At 37.5% G+C, this 26,949-nt stretch overlaps 1 protein-coding gene across 1 annotated transcript in view; it reads left to right on the forward strand.

Moving 5' to 3' along the window:
- Window positions 1-204: 204 nt before the first annotated feature.
- Window positions 205-26,949, forward strand: part of usta (uronyl 2-sulfotransferase a) — a 55,833-nt gene continuing 29,088 nt past the window's right edge. The window contains exon 1 of the mRNA XM_026290821.1: window positions 205-824. Coding sequence (XP_026146606.1) covers window positions 587-824 — 238 coding nt within the window. The 5' untranslated portion in view covers window positions 205-586. The remainder of the gene's footprint in view (window positions 825-26,949) is intronic.

Raw genomic sequence — 26,949 nt, forward strand, 5'->3', positions numbered from 1 at the left:
TATTAAATGTGTGTGTGTGTGTATATATATATATTTAAAATATATATTTATATATTTATATATATTATATAAATATATATATTTAAAATAATGCATATATATATATATATATATATATATATATATATATATATATATATATATATATATATATATATATATATATATATATATATATGCATTATTTTAAAATAATTAGTGGTTTTGCAGCTAAGTGTGTGTGTTGTAGGCCTATGAGTTTTTCTCTGAGTCTTTCCCGCGTCTTCCGCGTGGTGGTGCTCAGCTGCACACGGCAGCGCGTGAGTGAGTGTGAGTCCATCCTCCGGTTGAACTTTTTCCTCCAAATTCAGTAATCTGACACCGACACTAACCCCAAAAAGCAGAGGATGGATTCCCAACTTCATTCGAAATAATAGCTCAGCCAGAGCAGACGAGAAAACACGACCGAGCTGGGGGCGAACATCTGAACGCGCGTGCAGTAGTCTGTGAAGTGACTTTAGCTTTTGTTTAAATGTTGACTAAAAAGTTTTTATCTAAAGAGGCGGATGGGTGACGACCATTCTCGGCGCTTCCATGTGAGGAGACGATGAAGAATTACAGCAGCAGTCCCCGTCTAAACAACCACAGCGCGAGTCACAGCACGGGTCACAGCGCGGGTCGGAACAGCAGGAACAGATTCTGGTTGTCGGCTCTCGGGCTTCGCTTCTCTCTGCGCGATTATGGTTTCTGCATGGCCACACTGCTGCTCTTCTGTCTCGGCTCACTGTTTTACCAGCTGAACGGAGGACCCCCTAAAGTTCTGCTGGAGATCAGGCAGTATCTCGGTAAGATTTCACTCTCCTTCTTCTCGTTTTCCCAGTGTTTGGAGCCTTGTACCAACTGCTGTCTCGTCACGGCATCAGTGTCCAACATTTCCGTTGTGTGTACCGAGGCAGATGCTGAATTTGTCTGAGGTTTCTGTGCGGTTTCGTATTTAGGCGTGTTTGGACATGTTTTTTTGCGTCCTCACCTTTACGCAAACGAAAACGTGTCTGAAGTCAGACAGGTTTGGGTTGCGAAGGTGTTGGGTGATATTAACATCCGAAGAGTTCGTTTAAAGAGACAGTTTACCGAAGACTCACCCTCACAAACCTGTCGGACCACAGTCACCATTAACTCTAGATGCATCTGTGTGTCCCAACAAATGAAAGTGAATGTGGACTGGGCGACTGTCATTTTAAGAAAATCTTGCAGGTTTGGAGCAGTAAGTTTAAGGAGTAGCTACATGATGCCAGAATTTTCAGTCTTGATGAATGATCCCTTTAAACACAAGCAGTTTTTGCCTGCTGATGTGAATTGGAGATCATGTTTCCTTCCTCTGTCAAAGTAAACCAATCTATATTAATGTTGCATCTATGTTAGTGCAACAAGCATCAACTTGTGTTTATTTCTATAGTTATGTACAATTTGTACATTTAACACTTGTACTATAGTTTGCTGAAAGTTATTCACAATTAGAGGCAAATAAATGCTTTGATATAAGCTTAAGCTTTGATTTAGGTTTTGGCAATATAGTCTACTTGTAGTCCATACTAGATGTGGGCTAACTGTCATACAGGCAATAAAAGGACAACTTATATTGTTTGTTTCATTATTGTTGAAATGTTCATAATAGGCAGATTAATACCATGTTTTCCCTTTGGGACAAAAGATAAATCAATCACTTGTGTAAATTGTGATTATTTCTGTATTTAAATTTATTTATGTTGAGCTGTCAAAGGAAATGTACAGAAAGGCTGAGAGCAAGAGAGATGCAGAGCACATGGGTCATCGTGTGGTGTCATAAAGAGAAGTCTGTGTCATTGTGTTGCTATGAATGTTACACTGTAAAAAAAACAAAGTCCTGTAAATGACTGGCAGCTATGGTTGCCAAACAAAACCCACAAAATTTGAGTAAATTATCTTAATTGAAACAAGAAAAAAAGATCTGTAAAATATAAGTTTTACACTGTAAAAAATGTCCTGTAAAATGGTGAATGTCTGGCAGCTATGGCTGTGTGGGATTACACATTTCTAAAATGTCAAATTTAGGTTCCAATATAATAGTACACTTTTTGGGGTAATAAAGCTGACATCCAAGAAGCTCAAATCAGGAAAACCACGTGTCTGAGACGTTACCCTTTTGCTTATGCACTTCCTGACGATTGGGCAAGGTCCCAAGATAAAGGTGCCTGCTTAAACTCAAGGCACAGCTGTGCCTTTGTTTCTATGATAATGTGAAGGTATGGGTGATACTTGGCAGCCATATTTGCAAGTCATTTAACTTTTTTTATTACGCTTTATTTTTTATTTTAATTTTTTTATACAGTGTATAGAAAATAACATTAGCATGAGCAGTCAAGCGTCCATTCTGCTAGTGTGTTTTTGAAAGAGGTCAGTGCTCTTCTTATTCATTTTAATGATGTAATGTGCACATGGATCAGCCATCTGTACTTACCTTCAATTCATCTATAATCTGTCAGGCCATCTTAACACTATAAAGGCTACTTTATCATATTCAACACAAATTTCTTAGGATTTATTAATTAAAATGATCAAATCTTTGCTGAAAAAACTTGTGGACATTCTTGCAACAGCTAAAACTAAAGAGCTTTAGTGAAAGACTTAAAACTAAAGAGCTAGGTTGTAAACATATTATTGGGATTTATAAGGTGTAAATTGAAATTTTTTTTTATTTAATGTAAGCAGGCAATTCTTACTAGTATTTCATATGTCAGACTTTACAGGGTTAAGTTTCCATAGCTAGAAAGATGGAAACCAGTCAGGTATTGTCTGAACATTGAACCAAAAATACGTCTTATGGGAAGTTCAACCAAAACCGAACATTGTCATCATTTACTCCCCCTCATGGTATTTCTGCCTAACATCTCTTTTTTTGTGCCACAGATTAAAATAATAATATATTAAGTCATATGTTGTTTTAACAGCAAGAGAGTCAGTAAATGATGGCTTTATTTAAATGTTTAAAGGTGAACTACGGTATTTCTTTAAACGAATACAGCGATGCATTCTTGAGGTACACTTCAGCTTTTTCCAAGTGGCTGTTAAGTGGGTTCTTAACCACTTTCATCTGTCATCTGCTCAAGCCTCACCCTTTACCATCAACACCTTCACCGGGAGGACCCACGGTTGCCAGTCAGCTCTTAAACTCCCCCAAAACACGGTACATAGATCCAGTCTTGTCCACAGCAGTAGCTTTGTAATGTTTTGGCCACATGTGCACGTAGAGCGATCTGAATTCCTTATTTCAGCATATTTTAAACCTCAGTCTTCATTCCTGAATCAAGTTAAATTGGGGACAACAGCTGACTTCCTTATGGCCAGAGCAGAAAATCTGACTGTTGACATGTCGTTGGCATACATGGCAAAATGTTGCAGAGTAGATGTGGTATATTCTGGATGTATTGTGGGAAATGATTGAACAAATGAGCTACGGCTAGCCAGGGATGTGCTAATCTCATAAAGCCAGGCAAAGGAAAAGGGCTATTTTTTTGCAGGAGAGTACACAGAGTAATATTTGTTTTGCCCACAGAAACACACGCTTTCTTCAATCTTCAATTTCAGTGTGCTTCATTAGCATGAAGATCTCCACAATGGTCTTGCCAGAGCATTTGCAGCTGCATAGAACGAGAAATGATAATCAAATAGTTAAAAAACAGTTCAAATAATCGAGTCATCCTAACAGAATAAACCAACATATAATGAAATAATGCAATAGTGGGTAAAGACGTAATATTGCTTGAACAAGTCATTAAGAAAGAATGAAGAATAAGACTGATTGAGCCAAAACAGTGATAATGAGCTTGTGTTTAGTGATGGAGACACAGACTCCAGTCAGATCACTCACTGACCCTCATACTGTGGTGACGGACTCATGCTGGCACTGTCCTTATTAGTGTTCCGCTCATAAGACACAGTTTCATTGTTTAGTACATTATTAAATGTGTGCTGCATCAGTTTATCTAATTTCATGATCAGCTTTCCCGGATATCTGTGTATTTCGGCAGACAGCGCAGTTCTGTCTGGGCTCTTAGTTTTGGTTTGATGGCAGTTTGGACACCGTTTATCTACATGTCTCTTATGCTCACCCAGTCTGCATTTATTTGTCCAAAATTTAAGTAAAAACAGTAGAATTGTGGAATATTAATATAATACCCTTTTTCACTTGAATATATTTTAAAATGTATTTGTTCTCATGATTAAAAGGCTGAATTTTCAACTTATCAAATATGTTGCTTATTATTTCAAAAGAACAGCACTTGTTTGAAATCGAAATCTTAAAAAAAAAAAAAAAAAGATACGTCTTTACTTTCACTTTTGATAAATGTAATGCATCCTTGCTGAATATAATTTTGTAATTTCTTCAAAAAATAATGTAATGACCCCAAACTTTTGAATGGTGGTGTAAATGGTTTTTGTTGTGTTTGTGATTTTGACAGTGTTGTTCTGGTCCACAGTATCAGTGATGGTGGTTAGCAGGTGTTAGTGATATATCAGGGCATTTTCAGGACTTAAACTCCAGACCTGGGGGGTGGGGTGGGGGGGGTCTGGTATGCAGTTTATTAGTGGGGGTCACTGAGTCTCTCTTTCTTACTTTGGAAGCAGGAAGATGAGCATCTGTCCTGTTTACTTTAATAGCAGGTGTTACTTTTGGCTGGGCTTTGATTCCGTGTGTGTACACTAAGTGAACACGCGTGTGTTAAGTCACTCTCTTGGACAGTGCTCAAGTGCAATGCTGTTATGTAGCTCGACTAATGTGAGGAAGTTCAAGATGTTAAGTCTTTACACTCCAGTGGTACACCTTTAGCTTTCAGCTAGCTTTTTTCAGATCAGAAGTTGAAGTTGAGTGTTTGTGCATGTGTTTATAAACTACAGTACTGTTTGGGGTAATTTGTTTATTTCTTTTTCTTCCAAGATATGAATACTTTTATTCAGCAAGGATTGGCAAATGTTTCTTGAGCACCAATCACCATATTAGAATGATTTCTGAATGGTAGTGTGACACTGAAGACTGCAGTAATGATTTGCTGAAAATTGAACGTCAGATATTAATTGCAGTTTAAAATAGGGGGGCAATCTTAATTATCTCTGGTTATTAAGGATTAAGGCCAAGACACACCAAGCTGAAATCAATGAACTAGCGGTGATGAAAGCCGTCGGTGTTGTCACCTCGCGTCGGCAGCGTAGAACCGAAAAGCTGCGCTCGAACACACCGCACAGACTACAGCCGACGGCAAACTAACACGTGCGTTCTGCGCATGCATGAGAGGAACGAGCTGCCCATATAAACAACTATCAATGGTATATATTTGTCATTCAAAAGGAGAAATCAAAACAAAGATATACGAGATAAACGCAGATATATGAATTGTAAACAAAGAGGCGCTTGCTTACCATTTTGAATATCAGTAACTTTAATCATTTTAAGCTGCTCATGTTATGAAAACATTCACAAATTAGAATGATTGGGAAAAATCAGGTAACATTTAAAAAAGCCTTCTGTCTGTAACGCCATCATTTATGTGCTTGTTTTTATCACTTACGCTTTAATTCTGACTTATTTGCCAAACTCAACATCCAATCAGAGTTCTCACTCTCGCGGGCAAACTGCTGTCGTCGTGAGCCCGGTGAGAGGCGACTAATGGAACGCACCAAACAAACTAGCCCGACCATCCCTCGACCTTGTCCCGGCCTTTAGAGTGGAATATTAAAAGGCCACAGACACGCGCGTAAAAACTCTTCAAGAGATGAACTTGATCTTCATTTATTTATTGTAGGTAAGCCATCCGGCTCGTAAAGGTCTCCACTCCTGAACCGTTTGAACTATAGACCAATTGCACTTATATGACCTTAAAGGCAGGAGAAACTCAAAAGAGATTCATTGAAATGCTTCTGTCTGTCAGAGCCATGGTCTAACAATGAGCTCAAATGGTCATCTATGGATCTTCTGTTTCTAAACTCATGGATTTATGGGAGCTGACTGGATTATGAAAATAAGACGCATTGAATGCAAAATTATAAAAAAAAAAACTTACATGTCATCTAATATTTTGTATAGCCAAAGTATCCACAATGTAACCTTTTTTTCTCAACCATTATTCCGTTGAATGCCTCTCTTTCTGAATGTTTCCACTGTTCAAAAGCATGCCTTGACTGATTTACTGGACCCATTTAGATGAAGGAAAAAAAACAACTAAATGAGACGAAGCTATAAGAGTCACACGTTAAGAGTTTAGCCAGATGCATATGACAGTCACATTGGAACGTTTACACAAATGAACATCTTAAGACTTCAGCTGCTGCATGCACTGACGTAAACTCTGCACACATTGATCTCAAACAGAATCCCCATAGAAACACCTTTGCTTCACAGTCTTTGCTGTTCATAATCACATTCATAAGAGGTGTTAGCAATGTTATATAAAAGTAGATGCACAAACAAGCGTGTAATCCTCATTTAGATGTCAGTCTCTGTTGAGCTTCACTTATGTACGTGTGATTTTTGGAAGCTCCAATCTTTGCGTACTTCTGCAGCCTACTTTCTGCACCCAGCTAAAGAAACAAGGGATTGATTCAAATTTTTTTTTTATTCATCTTACTCTCCCCCAGCTGACAGATTTACACGGTGACTCTCTTAAACTCGCAGGCCAACTCCTCCAGAGCGGTGCAGGTGGGAGCTTTTGCAGCAGGAAATGAGTCCGCTGAGCTGTCAGTCATATTTTGCTGGCCATTTAATGTAAACAATGTAAGTTGTTGGTGGGTGTACGGTTGTCAGATTGCTGACTTGTTTATTGACTATTAAAATCCCACATTACTAAATGGCATCCTATGAGAGTGGAAAAACAGAAAGGGGTTTATAGACTCTGAAAGGACTGGACAGCAGACAATGTGGATCTATGATTTGACATTTGAACTTTCAGTGAAATATGTGCATAGACAGAGGGAGGCTAGCTTGCCGAAGTGGTTCCTGAATGTTTTTTCTTGGACAAATAGCCTTTGTAAGATCAGAGCTCCATCATATATACTGGCTTGCTTCTTTTTCTTTATATAGGCCATTCCTTTATGTATGAAATGTGTAAATGTAATGATATTCTGTGTGAAAGTTATATTCATATAGGCTCATTTAGTTAATTTGGTTTCGAACAAAGCCCAAAGTGAAGTCAAGTGTTAAAATGTAGGAGTTATCAAATCACTGACAATATCAACTTAGGGTTATTGGAAAGACATGCCTCTTTCTATATTTTTGCCAAAAATCTACCTATAATGTAAGATTGACTGTATAGCTTAAAGGTGAAATGACCTCTAGAGGTCGTAAAACACCAATAACTTGTATTGCTTTTCAGGTTAATTATGATTACAGGGGCAAATAATTGATTAATAAATACTTATTTTCATGTGGTTACTTGCAAATTACTGTAGTGACCGCTAAAGAAAACAATTGCACCGTGGTGCATGATTTGTAAGGTAGAACATTTTGAGATTTGCGTTGCGTAACCAGCTAGGAGCTGGTGTAGTAAACTTGCTTGATAGCTCACCTACAGCATTGCACTTGTGATATAGAATGCTCATGTACGAGTCAGGTGAAACATCAGACTTGATAAATGAGCTTCTAGAAGCAATCTAAAACGGCATTGCAAATGCATTTTTATTAGACATTTGCTATTGTTAACACTCTCAGTTAGGTTTAGTGTAGGGGATTTTCAAATGCAATAGAGCAATGCCTTTTAGTGCCACAGGGCATTTCATTTCTGAAGTGGTGCGAAAAGTACAACAGACAATTTTCATAAAACACTGACAGATTCACACCCATCTGTTTCAAACTGAATGCACTTTTAGAGCAGATCACTAGACATTTCAATTTGATAGTGCTGTGAAACTTGCAAGTAATTACTGCAAAGTAATATAATTTTGCAGAAATGTTGCCACCAGCACTTTTTTCCAATTTGGATTGAGTCTGAGTTGGACAGCATGGAAATGTAATACACGTATCAGCTGAAGTATGTGTCAGTCCCTTTTAAAAACCATAAAAAAATAAAGCCCCAGTTAACTTAAAGGGGTACTCCACCCCAAAATCAAAATTGTCATTAATCACTTACCCCCATGCTTTGTTCGTCTTCGTCAAATAGAGACTTGTTTCAGATGAAAGCAGCTACACCCCAATTTCTCTGTATTGAAAATTTTTCCTGTTATTATACTCTAATCTTGACTATTCAATGGCAAACTGTCCACATCGAACATCAATTCTAGCCATTAGTGATCTTAAGTCAAATTTGGAAAATGTGATGAAATATGTATCACAGTGACTAATTGACGACATTTGAAACAGAAGAAGCAGTGTTTTGATTCTCTACAGCTCTCTTTGGTATGTCTTTTGGAGCTCAGCTCAAGTGCTCCTGTTACTCCTGCCGTTGCTGTGTTGAGTTCGGAGAGGACAGTCACATTTTGGCAGTGGTCTGTCAGTGAGGATCTTTTGGGTGAGGGGGATATGCTAGGTGTGGTATTTCACATCTTTTCAGACTCCTTCTCTGAGAAGAACATCTCGCAAATCTGTAGAAACACATTTCAAACCATGATTCTCTCACTCGATCCAGATGTTGAGGAAGTTGCATTAGCGTTAATGATGATAATGCATTAGATTTTAAGGCAGCCAGATCGCCACAGCGTTTTGAACTAAGAAGCTTGTGCCTTTTTCCCAACTGTTTTCCTTGCAAAAGGTTGATGAGGGCACAGCTGGCATCTGCACAAACATGTGGGTGGCTCAGTCAGTGGGACTCTGGGTGGGGCACATTTACCAGTGCCATTAACCCACCAATTGAAAAGCATTCCTGAAAACTTGCTTGTCTGAAGTGGAAATTCATTCTTGATCTCGCTTGTAATTCCTGGCCCCCAGGAACCTAAGATCCTTTTTTTTTGTGTGCGTTTCATCTGTTTGTTGTCAGTCGTTTTCTCTTCAGTGATTTTTCTGTTTTTCTTTGAGGGGCATTTAGATTTTAAGTACCAATGTTTACAGTTTGGACTGTGTTGTCGATCTCCTCAATGCAATCCTGAATCTCTTCTACCACAAGATGGAGAACATTCCAGAAGTTATGTCATCCTCAGATATTTCCAGCTTCCTCCTGAGAACATAATCCACAAACTGCCTTCCAACAAGTGTTTCCATTTGAGCTCATTTTTCTGTGTAATGCTATTTAAGGGAGCCAGAAAAGGGTGTTTTATTATAGTCATTTTCAGATATGTCTAATTGCTCAGTAAAATGGTTATGACGATGAAGTGCTCTGGCAGATCTCTATATCTTGTTTGGAAGTGCCATCTGCCCTGCTTTACAGTTTGCAAGACAGCTCTGTTTTACTAATTTACTGCTTGTGAAAGAACAGAAGTACCCGCTCTAAAATAGTAACCTTAAATATATGCTGGGTAGATAGGGCAGCCATGCCTGACTCTTTGTGTGTAACCGCTCTGCACTTCTTGGCCAATGTGTACTTGCATGTGTATGTGTTTATGTTCGTGTCGTGTGTGCATGCCGCTGAGCTTTCATGTTTTATGTAGGCCAAGATATGTAAGTGGGAAGTTAAAATTTTTGAGTTTTTCCACAGTGCCAGCTTATGTAAGTTCAAAGTCATTTGGTTTAATCCATCACTTCCTGCATGCCAAGTGTTCACCTTATTCACTGATTCTCTGTTGTTAGGTCTTTTCTGTTCTGATAGGTTCACGGACAGCTAGGTAAAAACAATGCTAAATTCAAATAATGAAGTTATGTTTAATAATACATCATTATTATTTCAAATGAGAAGAAAACACTTTGCAAATATTTTACTGCTGATCTCTAAGGTGTCCAAAGAAGCCGGACCTTAGCTCATGAAGGCTGCATTTATTCAACGTGATCTCATGATAATTCTTATGTATTTTAGGTACAATTTGGTTATATAAAACTTATATTTACTTACATTTTTACAGGTACTTAAACGTATAATACTGACATATTTTCAGCATCTAAACATATAAATAATTTTTTTTTTTAAATCATTTAAACCTACAGAACTGATGTATTGATGACACCTATAAATGAATCATTATGAATGTTGTGGCATTAATTTTGTTATTATCATTTTTTTTATTGCATTATAAAACAATTTAATTGTTTAATATGAAATGATAACATTTCATTTTGTTGTTTGATTTCTGCTGCCACCTTATTTCCAAGAATAGGCCTACATAATGTTAAAGAAAGACTACACTTTTAACCTTAAAATAAATAACATTTGTGCAATCGTTTAACCTTTACTTGTCATGTAATGTTTACTTTTTTGCCATGGCCATAGAAGGCATTTTCTCTGACATGCTGTGACTGACAATAGAACTATAAAATACAGCAAAAACGCAACATAATTACAAAATGAATGGTAATCGAACACTCATTGAACACATCTAGCACAACAGGGAATGGCATGGCGTCGCAGCCCAAACCACCACTGATCCACCCCCATGCTTTACTCTGGAAATGCAGCTGTCCAAGTTGTAAGCCTCTTTAGAGCTTCTCCACAAAATAACTCTCCTGGATTTGGGAAAGTGAAGGTAGACTCATTGGATAACAATACATGTTTCATATTGTCCCAGATTTGTGCTGCTGGCATCACCGAAACCAACATTTGGCATAAGTGACCGAAAGTTTGGCTTTAACAGCCAGACCATGAACACTGGCCCTGTGAGGCTCCCGATGAACAATTCTGGTGGAAAGTGGAGAGCCAAGGTGCACATTTAATTCTGCTGTGAGTTGGGCAGCTGTGGTTTTATGTTTTTTGGATACAGTCTGGGTTAGTACCCGGACATCCTTTTCAGACAGCTTCCTCTTGCGTCAACAGTTACTCTTGTTGGATGTGGTTCGTACTTTGTGGTGGCATCCCGACATTACTCTGGATACCTTGGCTTAGACTCAATGTCCTGGTCACAGATGTTCCAGCAAGACACACGCCAACAATTTGCTCTTATTTAAACTCTGATATGTGTCCATGTATAACTTTGCTATTGCTCTGCTAACTCGACCTTCAGTTCTGTGGTTTGTCTGAACTTCAGAAACATGTTGATTTACATTAAAAACAAATATTCAATTAACATTTCTGTTCTTATTTAAAATACTTTGGTTTAAAATGATGATCATAGATTTATAGGTGACATCCACTTTCATTCTTTGAAAGTGTGTGTGCCTTATAATATGACTTGGGGATAAACAGCATTTTTGCACATTCCTGTGATATTGAGCAACATTGATTACGTGGAACATTTACTACAGCAGATGCTTATTAAACACCCCAAAATATCTTATCAAAATCTTTATCTTGCTTTCTTCACACATTTACGAGCTCAAGTTGCACAAGCCTGCATGATTTTTTGCTCTCAGGAAACGGTTTGAATTCGCTAGTAGTGAGTGAGTGTCAGTGCAAGTTCAGTGTGAATGTCTTTTACCTCTGAATCTTTTGTGTTCCTGATTTAATGAATCAGAAACCTCTGCTCTAGCATGCTTTGAACTAGCATCACTGAACTAGCATCACTGTCCTCATCTTTTCATGTAACTGCACTTAAGTCATGCAGTAGAACTGTTCAGTTTGTAGTCCTAATACCCTTTCAGTAAGGAATTATAAGAATATTTCTTCTCTGTGGTTAACATTACTTAAAGCGACTTGCCTTTGTTCTGCAAAATAAGTAGGCCGTATTGTTCTCCAAAACGAGTATATGAGTATAAATACTGTATAGTCATATCTCAAGCATGAATGTCGAAGCCACAGTGTTGTTAAAAATATAAGTTGCTATCGAGTCACATGCCGAATCATCAAGCACATAAACTTACATAGTTTCACTTATTTTGAACCATTGACTATACTTTACCCATAAATCTAAATTTTTTTTTTTTTTTTTTTTTTTTGAAAACCCATTAAAAGTTCTAGAGGCACTCCATGGTGAATTAACATCATAACAAACTGACAGTGACTGAACAGCTCTATTAATTTCATCTCGTAGCAATAAGCTTTACTAAGCTTTAAAAATCACTTTATCCTAAATTGAGCATTCTGTCATTACAGTACATTGAATCTGTATGGGGCATGCCTAAAAAAAAACAAGAATTGTGCATCAGAAAGTGTTTGTAGTGTATATAATTTTGTTTGTGAAGTGAAGAAAAAGAGACAAAGATAGGTTACTCTTGAACTCCTGGCATACAAGAACACGGATGTGATAAATGGACATAGGAATTAGGCAGATCAGACAGTATTAACAAGGAAAAGAATGAAATGCTAAGCGGAAAGAGGTGACAGACATAAGGAAATCGTGCCTTGATGAGAACATTTTTGTTTCTTTGGTGTTTAAACATTCTCTTCCAAACATGTCTGCTTTTTCCACTGTTTTCTTCTGCTCGATCCAAGTCATGCCCTTTACTTTCTCTCTCTGAGTCTTTCTCCACCTCTCGTATGATTTTCAAGGGCCTATGTTGATGCTCTGATGGTGTGCTGCTGGCTTTTGGTTCAGCGTTGTGCTACAGTTCAAATGTAAAAGTTATTGTCTATCACCAGACGTAGGCCTGTATGAGCTGTGACTTCAACATAGTTACTTAGTTACTCTCCATAAATAGTTTTGAAAACATCTCCATAAAGACTCTTTAACAGGCCTTAATAACTTCACAATTAAGCATTACTCTGTCCTCCCTAACACAGCAGTGAGAGATAAAAGAGGGGTCCCAGATCCCAAACCACCCACGGCCGGTCTCATCTCCAGGACCGCAGGCTATTGACTCTCTGTTTGGACTTATCAGAGCTTTTGGCTTTTTTTTATTTTGGCTGTAAAAATGGCAAGTAAGATAAGCACTTGTTTATGACTCCATATCCGCCGCTGCGCCAAGTCAAGTAGCAAAGAATGTGGGCTGGTCTGCACTGTCTTTGGCTTTTCAAATATAGCTTTATGTCATTGTGTTTTCTTCATGCTTGTTTGTTTCCCTCTGGAAGCAACAGCTTTGGTTTCATCTGGATTTGTAATGTTATATTTCTTGCATTGGGTTGGATTTGTGATGACTATTAGTAGTTTTTAGTTTCATTTTGCAGTACTTTATACTTTAGTTTATTGCATTTTATTGGTATATTTCATAATTTATATAATGGAAATTAAATCATGATACAGTAGGGTGAAGAGATCCATGCTAAATGTGCTATTTTTGGAATTATGTCAGCGAAAATTTAAGGAACTATTAAAAAGTTGTGAATATAATACAACAATAATGCAATTAGAGCTGAATTACACCCAAAAATTAACTGGGAATTTGTGGCTACTGCATACAAATAGGGTACTTTCTTTGTAATATATTCTTTAGCGTTCACTGATTTAGTTGTTTTCTTATTTAGTTGGTCATCGGTTTTATGTGTGGTGGCCAAACCTCAGGCAAAGGTATGATTTGGAGGGGGAAGAAATTGGTTCAAATGAAGGTTTTTAAGTTTGAACTTTTCTTTCATCATTGACTACATCCATAATTTCTGGTAACGATCCAGAGGTATGCAGAGTTAAATGTTAAATGAGAGTAAGTCACATTTGACAGTCTGCCAGTGTACTCGGGGCCTGTATAAACCTGCTCATTAAATTGTAAACCTGCTTTCAGGTCCAGTACAGTCCTGTTGTATACAGCGGCTGGACTCGAAAATCCTCTGTGCTTTGGTCCAAAATAAATTTGGCATCAGGAAAAAAAAAAGTAGCTTTCTGTTCCAAGAAAAAGAGATTTTAAACAGAGGATGAACTTCAGCCCAGAAAGGTACAGGAGAGGCTGCGATCTAATTCATTCTGACCCTGAGGTCTCAGATCTCTGCTGTTGGCCTCTTCATCTTGTATTTATCTGACCTGGGTCATGGAAAGTTCGGAGATTTTAAACAGGTCACTTAAAATACTATGCTGAACTCTCATTAAGGTAAATAAATGAAACAGGAATGCAACACTAGAAATAAAAGATGGAGGCATTATAATTTGTATTGCAACAGTTCCAGTCCTTTAGTTTTTAAATTCATGAACTAGCTGGCTATAATTAGTAATATTATGTACACTTTATATACAAGTTAGTTGATATTAACTTATTGATATTACTACAAAAGTGACATCAAACTAAAAGTCAAACTAAATATGTGATAACTTAGTATTGATATTTGTAACAATTTAGCTTATGTGGTTTTTAGCATTTTATGTCTTTTAGCAGATGCAGGGTTTCTAGAAAGAATCCTTGTAGAATTCCCCTGATTTACAGAGGAAGTGGTTTTCCTGGCTCACTGATATGTGCTGACAAAATCTGAAAGTGTTGTCTGGTGACCATTAAAACGTCATCAAAGTTCCTGAGAAGTTTGCTGTTACAAGTTGTGGATATATCCTGTTATGACCTACTGTTAAAAACCACAGACATCAGGACAGATGTATCACTGCCTGAAGTTCTAGTAGCAGTTGGGAGGCTTTTCCTCTGTTTGTATCCAAGTTTCAGATGTTTTATCTGAGAGTGAGATTACGCCAGTCAGATTCACTTCACTTGTGCTTGCGTATTGTCTCTTGGAGTCTTTTAGCAGTGGTTTACTATGGGAGAAAAAAAGGTTTTCTGAATGGTGTACCATTTATGTCTAAGAGCAGATGGACAGTGTGTTTTAAGTTCAGACTGTGCAGATGTATACAGTTAATGTGTGAACAAAATATGTGGTTACATTTTTGTTTCAGTTTAATATTAGGCAAAATCCTGTTTGTTTTCTCTATAAAGACTGACTCATAAAAGCCATTAAGTACACAGTCTTATCCTACAAATTATATACAGGAATAGAATAATATTCTAATCTGAAGAATCTATAATAATTGACTCACAGACCCAAACCAGCGATGAGACAGGGGTCTTCTTTGCTGAATCTGGAGGGCTGCAAAGGACTATTGAAGAGTCTTTATTTTTTGAGTGTCTGTAGGAATCTTCAGTCCATCCAAGAAAAGTAGAGAGTCCAGTTAACTGAAGACAATAGAGGCTTTCACATAACTGAGAGGCAGAGACTCGAGGCTCAAGTTCAATAATTCTGAGGTATTTTTAGTTGACCCTTTCTTGTTTTTCAGGTTGACATTTGCCGATCTGCATTTTGGACGCACTTTAGCAGCATTGTACTGTAGTTCTTTGTGCTGTGTATACAGAGGAATGTTGCTTTTTTTTTTCCTCTGAAGAAATGACTGACCTGTCACTTTTCAGTCGCGACTAATGTGTAATTATCATAAGACATGCAAAGGAGAGATGACATTAAAGGCAGAAAAATGGAAAATGACAAGGTGGATCAAGGAAGAGTAGGTGAAATAAAAAAAGGGAAAAAGAAACATAAGAAAGGAGACACAAGTTCAAGCTTAAAGGGATAGTTCACGCTCCAAAAATTAACATTCTGCACTTATTTACCCAAATCTAAGCCCTATAATTTTGTTTTGTTGGAAATACTGTAAAAAGAGAACATTCACTTAACATACACGGTTGTACATTTGAATGGATTTTGTAACATTCTATTCCATTAGCTATCAATTTTAAATTTAATGTATCGTAGCTGAATAAAAGTATTAATTTCTTAAAAAAATTCCACTGACCCTAAACTTTTGAATGGTAGTGCATCTTTATGCATGTATGATATTGCCATGCAATGATAGCTCATATTAGCCATTTCTGTAGAACTCCAAAAATATGAAAAGCAGCACCATAAAATGAAACCAAATATCTTGATAGCTTTGTGTGAAGAACAGACAAAAATTTAAGTCATAATTTACTGATCATTTTCTGTAAACAAAGTATTAATGCAAGATACACTGCAGCCGGTGAGCTGAACTCCATAACCAGATCATTTAACAAGTTATTATTTTTAGCTGATTCTTTTCAATAAACTATTTTATCTGTTTACAGTCACAAATCAGCCTATGTTTTGTTTAGCTCGCTAACTCAGTAGAAGTTCTTCAGTTAACAGCTTACAGGAGGAGAAGATCTTGGAATGATAACTTGAAATTCAGTCCATTTCACACACAAAACTACTATATGAGTTCAGAAGACTAGAATATAAACCATGATTCACATGACCACTTTTATGGTGAATTTCTGGAGCTTAACAGTTGTGGTCACTCTGAACTGTAATTTTATGACAAAGACCTACATTAAGATTCCTCAAAATATCTAATTTTGTACTCCAAAAAAGAAAGTCATACAGATTTAGCAGGATCGGAAGGTGAGGAAATGATGACAGATGGTTCAGTTATGTGTAAACTGTCCCTTTAAAGGTTGACCAAAAATAACAAAAAGCATTTCAGGAAACGCTAGCTTCACCAAATGTAAACTATATATGACCTTAGACCACAAAACCAGTAGCACGGGTATATTTGTAACAATAGTCAACAATACATTGTATGGGTCAAAATGATTGATTTTTCTTTTATGCCAAAAAAACATTAGGATATTACATAAAGATCATGTTCCATAAAGATATTTAGTAAATTTTCTTCCATAAATATATCAAACCTTAATTTTTGATAAGTAATAAGAACTTAATTTGGACAAATGTTCTCAATATTAAGATATTTGTGCACCCTCAGATTCCTGATAATCAAATAGCTGCATCTCAACCAAATATTGTGTTATCCTAACAAACCAATGGAAAACATAGCTTTTCAGATCAGATGTATAAATCTCAGTTTCACAAAATTGATCCTTATGTCAGGTTTTGTGGTCCAGGGTCACATATATCATGTATGGTAAACATTTAAAAGCACATAAAGCTTTGCTGAGCATTTAATGGTCTGCTTTTGGGTGATCAAACCTTCTTTAGGGGGGGTGAGACAGCCCCCACACCCTCTCCTCAAGTTCACACATTGGTTATAGAGAGAGAGTGAGAGAACATGTATTTTTAAAAGACTGGATGGGTGGAGTTCTGTGGCCTCTGGCCCTTCACCGTAACACCACTCCACTATTTATACCCAACACCACCCAGGCCAAATAAGGGGGTTTGAATGCATAGCATCTGTGTGTGTGTGTGTGTGTGATATGCTATACATGTTAGTGTAAATTCTTCTGTCTCTCTGAGTTTAACAGCTGTGTATGTGTGAGAATGCTTATTTGAGTGTGTGTTTGTGTCGCAGTCTGTGATTCTGTGTTGCTTAGCGTGTGTTTTTCACAAACCATTCCTGACATTCCTGGCAGCGGAGTACAGTCTTTTCAGTGTGTCGTTCCCCGGCACAAGTGTTTTAGAGGGAGAATGTGTCTGGTGAAACCGGAGACCTTCCAAGCCTAGCCACTAAACACGAATTCTGATACAAATGTCCGTCTTAAAATATCTTTCCATCTCAAAAGGCTTTGTAAAAAAGTGAGATATTCATTGCAGAAGTCTTTCCAGTGCAGCTGTGCTGTGACTTCTGATCCATAACCACAGCATAGCTTCCATGCAACATGTGAAGGTTTGCATTAGACCACTGTGAACCTGATCAAACACTTTCAGATGCTTAATGTTGTGTATGAAACATCTAACTGTGGAACAGATCTCCCTGCTAAAACATAATATAGAAAGCAGATGACCTAGACTGACCGGAAACTCCCGCTTAAGTGGTCATTTCTCCTCGGCCAGACCACTGCAGCTCCAGGGGGACAGCTAGTTGGCATGAGAGGAGCACTTGATCTGTAGCCCAGACATTTCTCTTGAGCCTTTAAACCACCTCCAAAGTGCAGACATGAATGTGTCATACTGCGCCATCCTGGGGCCAGGTAAACACCTTTTGGCTTCTTAGCCTGACTTTACTCAGACACACACACACACACACACACACACATACTGAGCGAAGCAGAATTCTGTCTTACAGATGAAAATGGATTGAAAGGATATTTATGACATTGCAGACATATTTTTGTGAATAAATAGTGTACTTTACACTTGATCCCTCCATTTCCTGCTTCTCTCTTGTTTTTGTCTTAAGCCCCTCTCACACTGCTTGTTGGACCCGGAAAATTGTCGGAACATTGCCTGGTCCCCTTCTGTGTGAACACAGACACAGGATTGATTCCGGGATCGATCCCAGGTTGGGGACCTAGTAACATTGCCGGGTTCAGTCCTGGAACGAGCTCTGTGTGAACTTTTACCAGGTGTTTTGAAGGAAGATCAACGTTTGCGACGATAAAATATGTGCAAACTGTAATGAAGCAGAGATCAGGTAGTTCCTCAGTATCCGCACTGAAGCTGAGATCATTTGCCAGTTTAAAGGAACGCTAAGGTGCCAAGCGTTTTTGACTCATACATTATACGTCACATCCTGATGTCACGTGTCATTACGGGACCTTTACGGATTGTGTGTGAACGCACGCACATATTCCGGGAAATTACTGGCAGTGTGAAAAGGGCAAAATCTAGCGACCCAGGAACAATTGCCGCGACACATTACCTGTGTATTTTCCAGAATCGCAGTGTGAAAGGTGGTTTAGTAATGAAGGATAGACGGCAAGGAGGCTGTGACTTTGCTGGATTTTAGATAAAAACGCCAACTAATTTATTTTCGGTCTCATCACAGGAATTCACTACATTGTAAAAGACCTGTTTCCATTATGCCATATTCTGTGGAAACAAAGAAATTATTATTAAAAGTTGTGATGGATACCAACACGTTTTGTCCCCGTCTTTTCATGCACCAGAACCACCTTATTCATCACTGTAATGTGACAAGCCCCATTTCCCTGATCCATGTTCCGGCACTGGCTGCTCTCCCTCTGCCAGGTTATTTCTGTCTTTCTGCTCTCCTTCCCTTCTCCTTCAAGATATTCTCCTATAGAACATCAGTACATCCATAAGCGATCACACCTTTTTCATTATTTACTCACTCTTATGCTTTAAACCTGTATGCTGTTATTTTATCCATAGAATACTATTTTAAAGTAATGTTTGCGCTGCTCTTTTCCTTACAATGACCATTATAAAACAGCCTATATTATGTATATAGTAACATTAAAAAAATATATATATATATTATTTTATAATAATATATTATTATTAATATATTTAAATTGAATTAGTTTAAACGCATTTAATGGGTTAAATGACAGTAAAGACATTTCCAATATTACAAAAGCATTTCTTTTGAACTTTTTATATAGTCTGTGTGTGTGTTTGTGTGTTAAAAATCCTGTGATAACTTGTATTTGATGACAAACACTCGAGTGTCAATGGTGTGATTTATTGACATCCATGCTGCATCACAGGCGCTGTATGATTTGAGAACTGCAGAATTTTAATTTTTGGGTCAACAATTTCTTTGAACTGCTTTAAAGGAAGTTCTACATTTCCCAGCTGTGGTAGATGTCAAAATGATACATTTGAAAGTGCATACAGTAAGCAGTTTATTTTTTACCATCATAAATTGGTCAACTTTAAAATGATTTGTGAGAAAAAGTATTAAGTGGTGATGCTTTAATTCTAATAATAACCATCTTGATTCTGTGTTCATATTTCAGAACTACAGCATTAGTGTCCTGAAACTTGACAGAATTCATCTAATGACAGAGACTGTGGTAAAAGCACAGTACATTGTTTTTGTGTCGGTCTTTACAAATTTAGTTTGTAATTAAACTCACTGGAAATAACATGTAACATGGCATTGCATGATGTTATAGTTAAGAAGCTAAAAGATGTGGCATAATAAATGTCATTACATTATAGACCGCATAGTTTCTTCATTTATTTTCCTTATTGCCTCTAATTAACTGTTTCCTCATTTTACTCTTTGGCAATCTTAGAAACAGCTTTCCACAAGCACAGTATATGTGCCTTTAGTATTTTTTTTTTCTCTATTTAGGGTTTGGCTGTTTTTTTTTCCTAGAAAGAGATGTCAGCTATTGCCACATAAAACAGCCCTGTACTGTAGCTCATCTGGAACATCTGGAGCTGAGCGTAGCATATTTAATTTTATATTAAGGGCATTCTAGCAGAACCTTTTAGAATTTGCCTCATGGAATTGGGAAGTGTAGCATGTTTCCAGCTACAATACAGAGACTTCTTAGATATACACAGTATTGTACAAACCCGATTCCAAAAAAGTTGGTACAAATTGTGAATAAAAACAGATTGCAATGATGTGGAAGTTTCAAATTTCAATATTTTATTCACAATACAACATAGATGACATATCAAATGTTTAAACTGAGAAAATGTATAATTTTAAGGGACAAATAAGTTGATTTTAAATTTCATGGCATCAACACATCTCAAAAAAGTTGGGACAGGGCCATGTTTACCACTGTGTGGCATCCCCTTTTCTTTTTATAACAGTCTGCAAACGTCTGGAGACTGAGGAGACAAGTTGCTCAAGTTTAGGAATAGGAATGTTATCCCATTCTTGTCTAATACAGCTTTCTAGTTGCTCAACTGTCTTAGGTTTTCTTTGTCGCATCTTCCTCTTTATGATGCACCAAATGTTTTCTATGGGTGAAAGATCTGGACTGCAGGCTGGCCATTTCAGTACCCGGATCCTTCTTCTATGTAGCCATGATGTTGTAATTGATGCAGCATGTGCTCTGGCATTGTCATGTGGGAAAATGCAAGGCCTCCCATGAAAGAGACGACGTCTGGATGGGAGCATATGTTGTTCTAGAACTTGGATATACCTTTCATCATCGATGGTGCCTTTCCAGATGTGGCTTCTTTTTTGACCTATAGAGTTTTAGCCGGCAACAGCAAATGGTACTGTGGATTGTGTTCATCAACAATGTTTTCTGGAAGTATTCCTGAGCCTATTTTGTGATTTCCATTACATTAGTATTCCTGTATGTGATGCAGTGGCGTCTAAGGGCCCGAAGATCATGGGCATCCAGTATGGATTTCTGGCCTTGACCCTTACGCACAGAGATTGTTCCAGATTCTTTGAATCTTTGGATGATATGCACTGTAGATGATGATGATGATAACTTCAAACTCTTTGCAATTTTTCTCTGATAAACTCCTTTCTGATATTGCTCCAGTAATTTTTACCACTGCCACTCTGAGAGGCTCTTTTTATGCCCAGTCATGTTACCAAAATAACCCTAATAAGTTGAAAATTGGTCCTCCAGCTGTTCTTTATATCTATATTTAACTTTTCCAACCTCTTATTGCTACCTGTCCCAATTTTTTGGAATGTGTAGCTCTCATGAAACCCAAAATGAGCCAATATTTGGCATGACATTTCAAAATGTCTCACTTTTAAACATTTGATATGTTATCTATATTCTTTTGTGAATAAAATATAAGTTTATGAGGTTTGTAAATTATTCCATTCCTTTTTTTACTCACAATTTGTAAAGTGTCCCAACTTTTTGGAATCGGGTTTGTATTACTATATTACAAGATGGCAGATTTCTGAGTTTCACAGTTCTTGTAAGCAGCACTTGCAGTCAGATTGTTTGAGGAAGTCCCTGATATAACACTGGATATCTTTTGTAATGATGCAATTCTCTCTGGAAACCCAAGAAGAGGAAGTTCTATCTTTTTATGTCATGGTTTCCAGGAGCATAGCCATTATTGAGGATGTCATCACTTCCAAGCTTTGGGATGTGTTTATTTTTTTCAAATGTTACTTTTGGTTCCTATATCAGACTCATAAAAAAGACTTATAATACAGAGGTGATAGAATATATGGACACCACAGGGAGACTTTTAAGTCTCCTGCCAAAACTTTTTCCCAAAAGCTTCTCCTCTAGAGTTTCAGAAGAGATCTGAGCAGTTTCTCAAACTTATATTCAGATTTGCAAAGAAACCAAATACTGTTAACAAAATTCACACATTTCAAAAAGGGCTCAAATATTTCTTTCAATACCAAATTTTCTGAGTTTTGCTGTCTGGATACTTTTTAAAGCTCTATATTCTTTCTATATGACAGCAATTTCCAAATTGTGACAAATCTATTATTTTATCTGTCTGTTATGCAAAACATCTGAGAGCAAGTTGATACTTAAATAAAACTGATAGTTAATCACAACTTTGTACAAACCCAATTTTTTTTGAACTGTGCGTTTTACTGAGCTTCATGACTTATTTCATAAAATAATTGTTTTATATAACTATAGTTTAATAACTACAATATTTGAATGTTTAATAACAATATTTATTAAAGTTCAAGTTCTTCACATATTGAACTTGATTATACTATTTAAATTACTCTGTTACTGTTTATACTCTTGCAGTTGAGTGCTTGGCCAAGAGGGAGTGATGGGAAAACGTTTAGCAGGAAGTGCATCCAATTTTTACATTTCCTGTTCTCATCCACACATTTAAGATGGATTTGGTTTGTTTAGGTTAGAGCTCATACTCTCAGTTTAGAGGATTTAAGTAAATACTTGTCTTAATCATTTCTAATATATACAGTATCTGAGGGTCTGGTTGCCCTCCACTATGGAAAATGTCATTAGTTGTTGCCCTCACTGTATTCACTCATTCTAAGATATTTGCTATTGCAGAGTAAGCAAGAAAAACATACACATGTGCAGCCTGTGTTATTTAGAGCTGGTGGGAGTGGTGTGTATGGCTGTCTGTGTGAGAGTGTGTGTCTACTGTATATGAGAGGAAGATGGTGAGAAAGAAAGCATACTCGAGCGGGTGACTTCCTCACATGCATTTCCTGTTTACTCCTGTAGGCCTGTATCTGCGGCTTTCAATCAAACCCCATCTGTTTTTAAGGCCATTGTACAATGCAGTGGTTTGGTTATGCACGAGTGCATTTTCTGAAGCACAACTTGTAGTTTTGTTAAATGTTATTTATGTACTAGAGAGGTTTAAACACAAATCAAAGCCAAGCCAAGCCATATTGCAGCATGTAATTATGCGTAAACTTGTTTGATGAAGTTTATATACTGTACACACATTAACCAGTATGTTTCAGCAAAGGGTGCGTAAGTTTATACTTCTGCTGGGATAGCATCATTTCTTAAATGAACTGTTGACTCTCTGCTTTGGGTCTTGAAGTGACTGTAAACATTTTTTTAAAGGATGCACCAATATTAAAAATCTATCGAATAAAAATAAGCTTATAATTAGAATCATTTTATGGTAGATAACCACACTGTAAAAAATTATTGTAATTTTAGTGGTAAAAATGTAAAAACCTGTTTCTCTTTTTTTATATATATATTACATCTTATGTTGTTAAGTTAATGTGTATTGCATTATTTTAGTATTTAGTATTTATATTTTTGTGTTTGTGTGCACTTTTCTGTACTCGTTTTTTTTTTTTTTTTTACCTCCGCTTGTGGTGAAGCTGCTTGTGATGATTGATAGATGTGGCTTTATCATAACCACCTTTTTTTGGTGGTTGTCAACTTGTCAGTCTATTATGAAATTTCCACATCTTCATGCAGAGAGCACGTCATGGTTGCTTAGCAACGACAGATGCCTAGGGGTGCAACTGCCTGAGCGCTTTGGAAAGAAGGAGAAAGCGGCGCGCCTAGCGTTTTCCACACGTTTTTAGTCGCGATATGTGAAAGGCCCTAACGCATGTTCGAAACCCCCGCTCCAACACAGACTTACTTTTTTTATTTTATCCTTACTTCAGCCGCTACAGGTGATCATACCAATAACTTGTAATCTTCAGTTGGTATCAAAGCTGAACCAGGAAGTTGGTCACCAGATCACACGGTAACCAGTTAAACCGTAACACCGGAGAGCGCCAGGATGTTTTCCTCGGAGGTGCTTGTGCATCTCATTTGTGCTGCCGTGGTACACCATATCGGTTTTGCAAAGGGAACAAAGGGCCATTTTATTTGGCCTCTGTTTAAAGTATTCCCATACTTTTGATAACAGTGGTCTCTGTTTTTGTGATAGAATGCAACTTTCTCCATTCCCAGTATACCATTACGCGAGATGTAAACAGTGTGACGCGTCGACGTTAGTTACCTGCATTTGGGCATTACGTTAAGTGTATCCCTGTAAGGTACTTTGTGGTTGTACGTTGCCATGTTGTTTACATGCACACAAAACTACTACGATGGTAGCTCAAAGTTTCACAGACGCACAGTGAAATTAATTTTAAGCGCTGAACATGGTATTAGTAAGCACAAATTCCTTCTAATAAAAATGTCAAAGAGATCAGAGACTTCAACTAAACCCTGTGTAAAATCATAGCACATCCTGTGCACAATAAGTTACAGCGGACAACCGTAATTCAAAATATAGGCAACAGTTCATACATACTAAATATATGTATCCCATGACACACCTCCCATCCTCTGAACCGCAACTGGCCACATTGTAAAAGGATTTGAATCTTTTATAGTCTCTCCACAGGCCATTACAACTACAGGGTAGAACCTTCCCCATATGATGATAAATCTATAGTAGCAAAACCAATGTTTAACACTATTTCGATCTGCTTCATAGACAACAAACACAACATTTTCAACATAAATGGAAACAGATGTGTCAGACCGTAGCAGTAGCTCTTTATAAGTGTTGCCGTTAAACATCTGATAATCATGCATTATGTTAATGACAACAGGACATAATTAAGATAAAGAAAATTCATCTTTCAGAGCTCAGAGTTAAAGCACTTAATAAGGGGATTTTGGGCTGCACGTGACGGAGATTCAGATCACTACATGTGTCCTGGCTTTATGAGCGAAGACTCATTCGTCATGACAATGAGGCAGAGCTGCTGTGTCCCTCTCTCTCCGTCTTCAGGATCTTGTCAGCTAGACTTGGAACTGCATCATGTGTTGAGTACCAGGAAATTGAGATTGAAGCCATTGCTGCTGTCTTATGAATCCCAGTACCATTACATTTTCCAAGCAATCAGAGGTTATTTTGCAAGTAAAGCTGTCCAAACTCAATGGCAGGTTCAGTACTGGGCTGAAAATATGCATTACACAAAGTATAAACAACTACCCCAGTTGACCTGCGGAATCACATCACAATTTCTAGTGCTGACAGGTTTGCTTGATGTATGAATGGCCTCTTCGTGTTTTTGGCCTCTTCGTTGTAAGATTTTGAATGCGCTGACAGCTCTGTTTGACATACACGGATTCCAGCACATGTATGGCCAATTCCATATGGGTCTGTCATGCCTCCCAAATCTGTGGGAAATTGTGAAGAGTAGACTAGGGATGTGCACCTGAACATGAATGGATGCATTTCTTAAGAGATGTTTATAGAAGACGTTCTTGCGTCTTAAGAAATAATTTAGCTTACTATTAGATGACTAGTTCACTTTTGTGACCAAACGTTGCTCTGTGTGTGGCAGTACATAGTAAGTTGTGGCTACATTGGTTATGTATTTAAAGACACATTTAAAGGAATAAATGCCACACCCTTCCTTTTACAGTCAATATACTTGCTGAATGAATATACCTCAGAGTTAAAAACCCAAATGGGTTTTTTTGTGTGTTTTGTTGCTTTGGAAAGTAAAGACCCTCCAGCTTCTTCTGCCATCATGTGTTATGTTTTTGCCTTGCTACTGATGCTCTCTTGACCTTGTGGTTTATGCATGTCACAAGCTTGTTTTGTTACATGTATTCCACTGTACTATACACTGAAGACCAGAGCAGCCCTGGTAAATGTGACTGTGAGTCTATGGGGATGGATCCATTTCATTCACAGTTGAGGAAACTTACAACTTTTGGCACTCAGTGTACTCCAGTGCTTACTCAAATCCCATGGTCATTTCCTTTGGGTTTTACTTAGTAAGCCATGTGCATGTGCGTAAGTGCACTAGCATGTGTGTCGGCCATTCGTGTTAATGTCATTGAGGCTCCTGTCAGAGTGTATTAAGGTTTCATACACTCTGGTCTCTGGTAGTAACCTTGAGTTGCACCTGTGTTTATGAAATACCGTCTTGCTTGATTAAATGATTTATTTTGTTTTCTGCCAATATGTAAGTTGTAGATGTAGTTGCATTAGAGGTCAAAGGTCACATTTGAGTAGGCCATTTTTAACAGGCTCTTCCTGGTTTATCCCAGGTGCTGCTCAGATGCAATTGGCCAACACCAGAAAAGAGTGCTGTGATGAGAAAAACATATGACAGTGTTTGGATTCAGTGACTTGTTACAAATGTTGCTATTTTGCAAAGTCATAAAAACAAAAAAGACGTCTGGTTTAGAGGAAATCTGCAGAAAAACTCTGAATGGGATCTCCCTTCAGATAGTTTATTTAGCATATTTCCTGTCATTAGGAGCAGATGTAAAAGTTTAAAACTACAATTCAGTGCTGTATTCACAGGGGTCCGCCACAGTTTTTCTATTGAATGTCACCTTTGGGGATGACTGTGAAGAGGAAGTCCGATTTAAAACTTCAGTTGATTTCAAGAGCAACACAAGCAAAAGTGCAGAAAGGATGGGGCTTGGATAAACAAGTTCATAATTTTGTTTCACAGGGAATGTATGAATTGGTGATCTGTCATTTAAGATTTTAGCTATACTTGCAAATTAGCATTAGTGGACTGAAGTTTTTAATATTCCTGGATTGCACTAAAGAAAATCCTAAAGTCCCCAATTAGTGGTCTAGTTGTAAATGGTTTAATGTGGCTTCTTTTGTTGGCAAGCATGGGAAAGAGCACAGGTCAGTTTATGTGGCCACAGCGCTGCACATATCCTGTTAGGCCAGGGCCAGAGCAGGTGAGCAGAGGTATGCACTGTACAGTATAAAAAAAGTATGAAAAAGCCAGTTCACAGGAAACAACGCACATGAAAACCAGATGCTCCTGAATTGTTCCTGACCCCTACTTACGTTCTGTTACCCTCACTGGTTAAATTTATCATGAATCTTCTGAGAAATGTAACCTAATACTGAGCAGCCAGTTTCTTTCTGGTTGTACTTATGGCTTTTGTTAATATGTTTGGGTTTTGTGTTTCCCGTAAAAGCAAACAGAGTTAATTTAACATCATGAGCTTGAATAAGATCTTATTCTTTG

Source organism: Carassius auratus, chromosome 20 (assembly GCF_003368295.1).
Source record: "Carassius auratus strain Wakin chromosome 20, ASM336829v1, whole genome shotgun sequence".
Taxonomy (NCBI): Eukaryota; Metazoa; Chordata; class Actinopteri; order Cypriniformes; family Cyprinidae; genus Carassius; species Carassius auratus.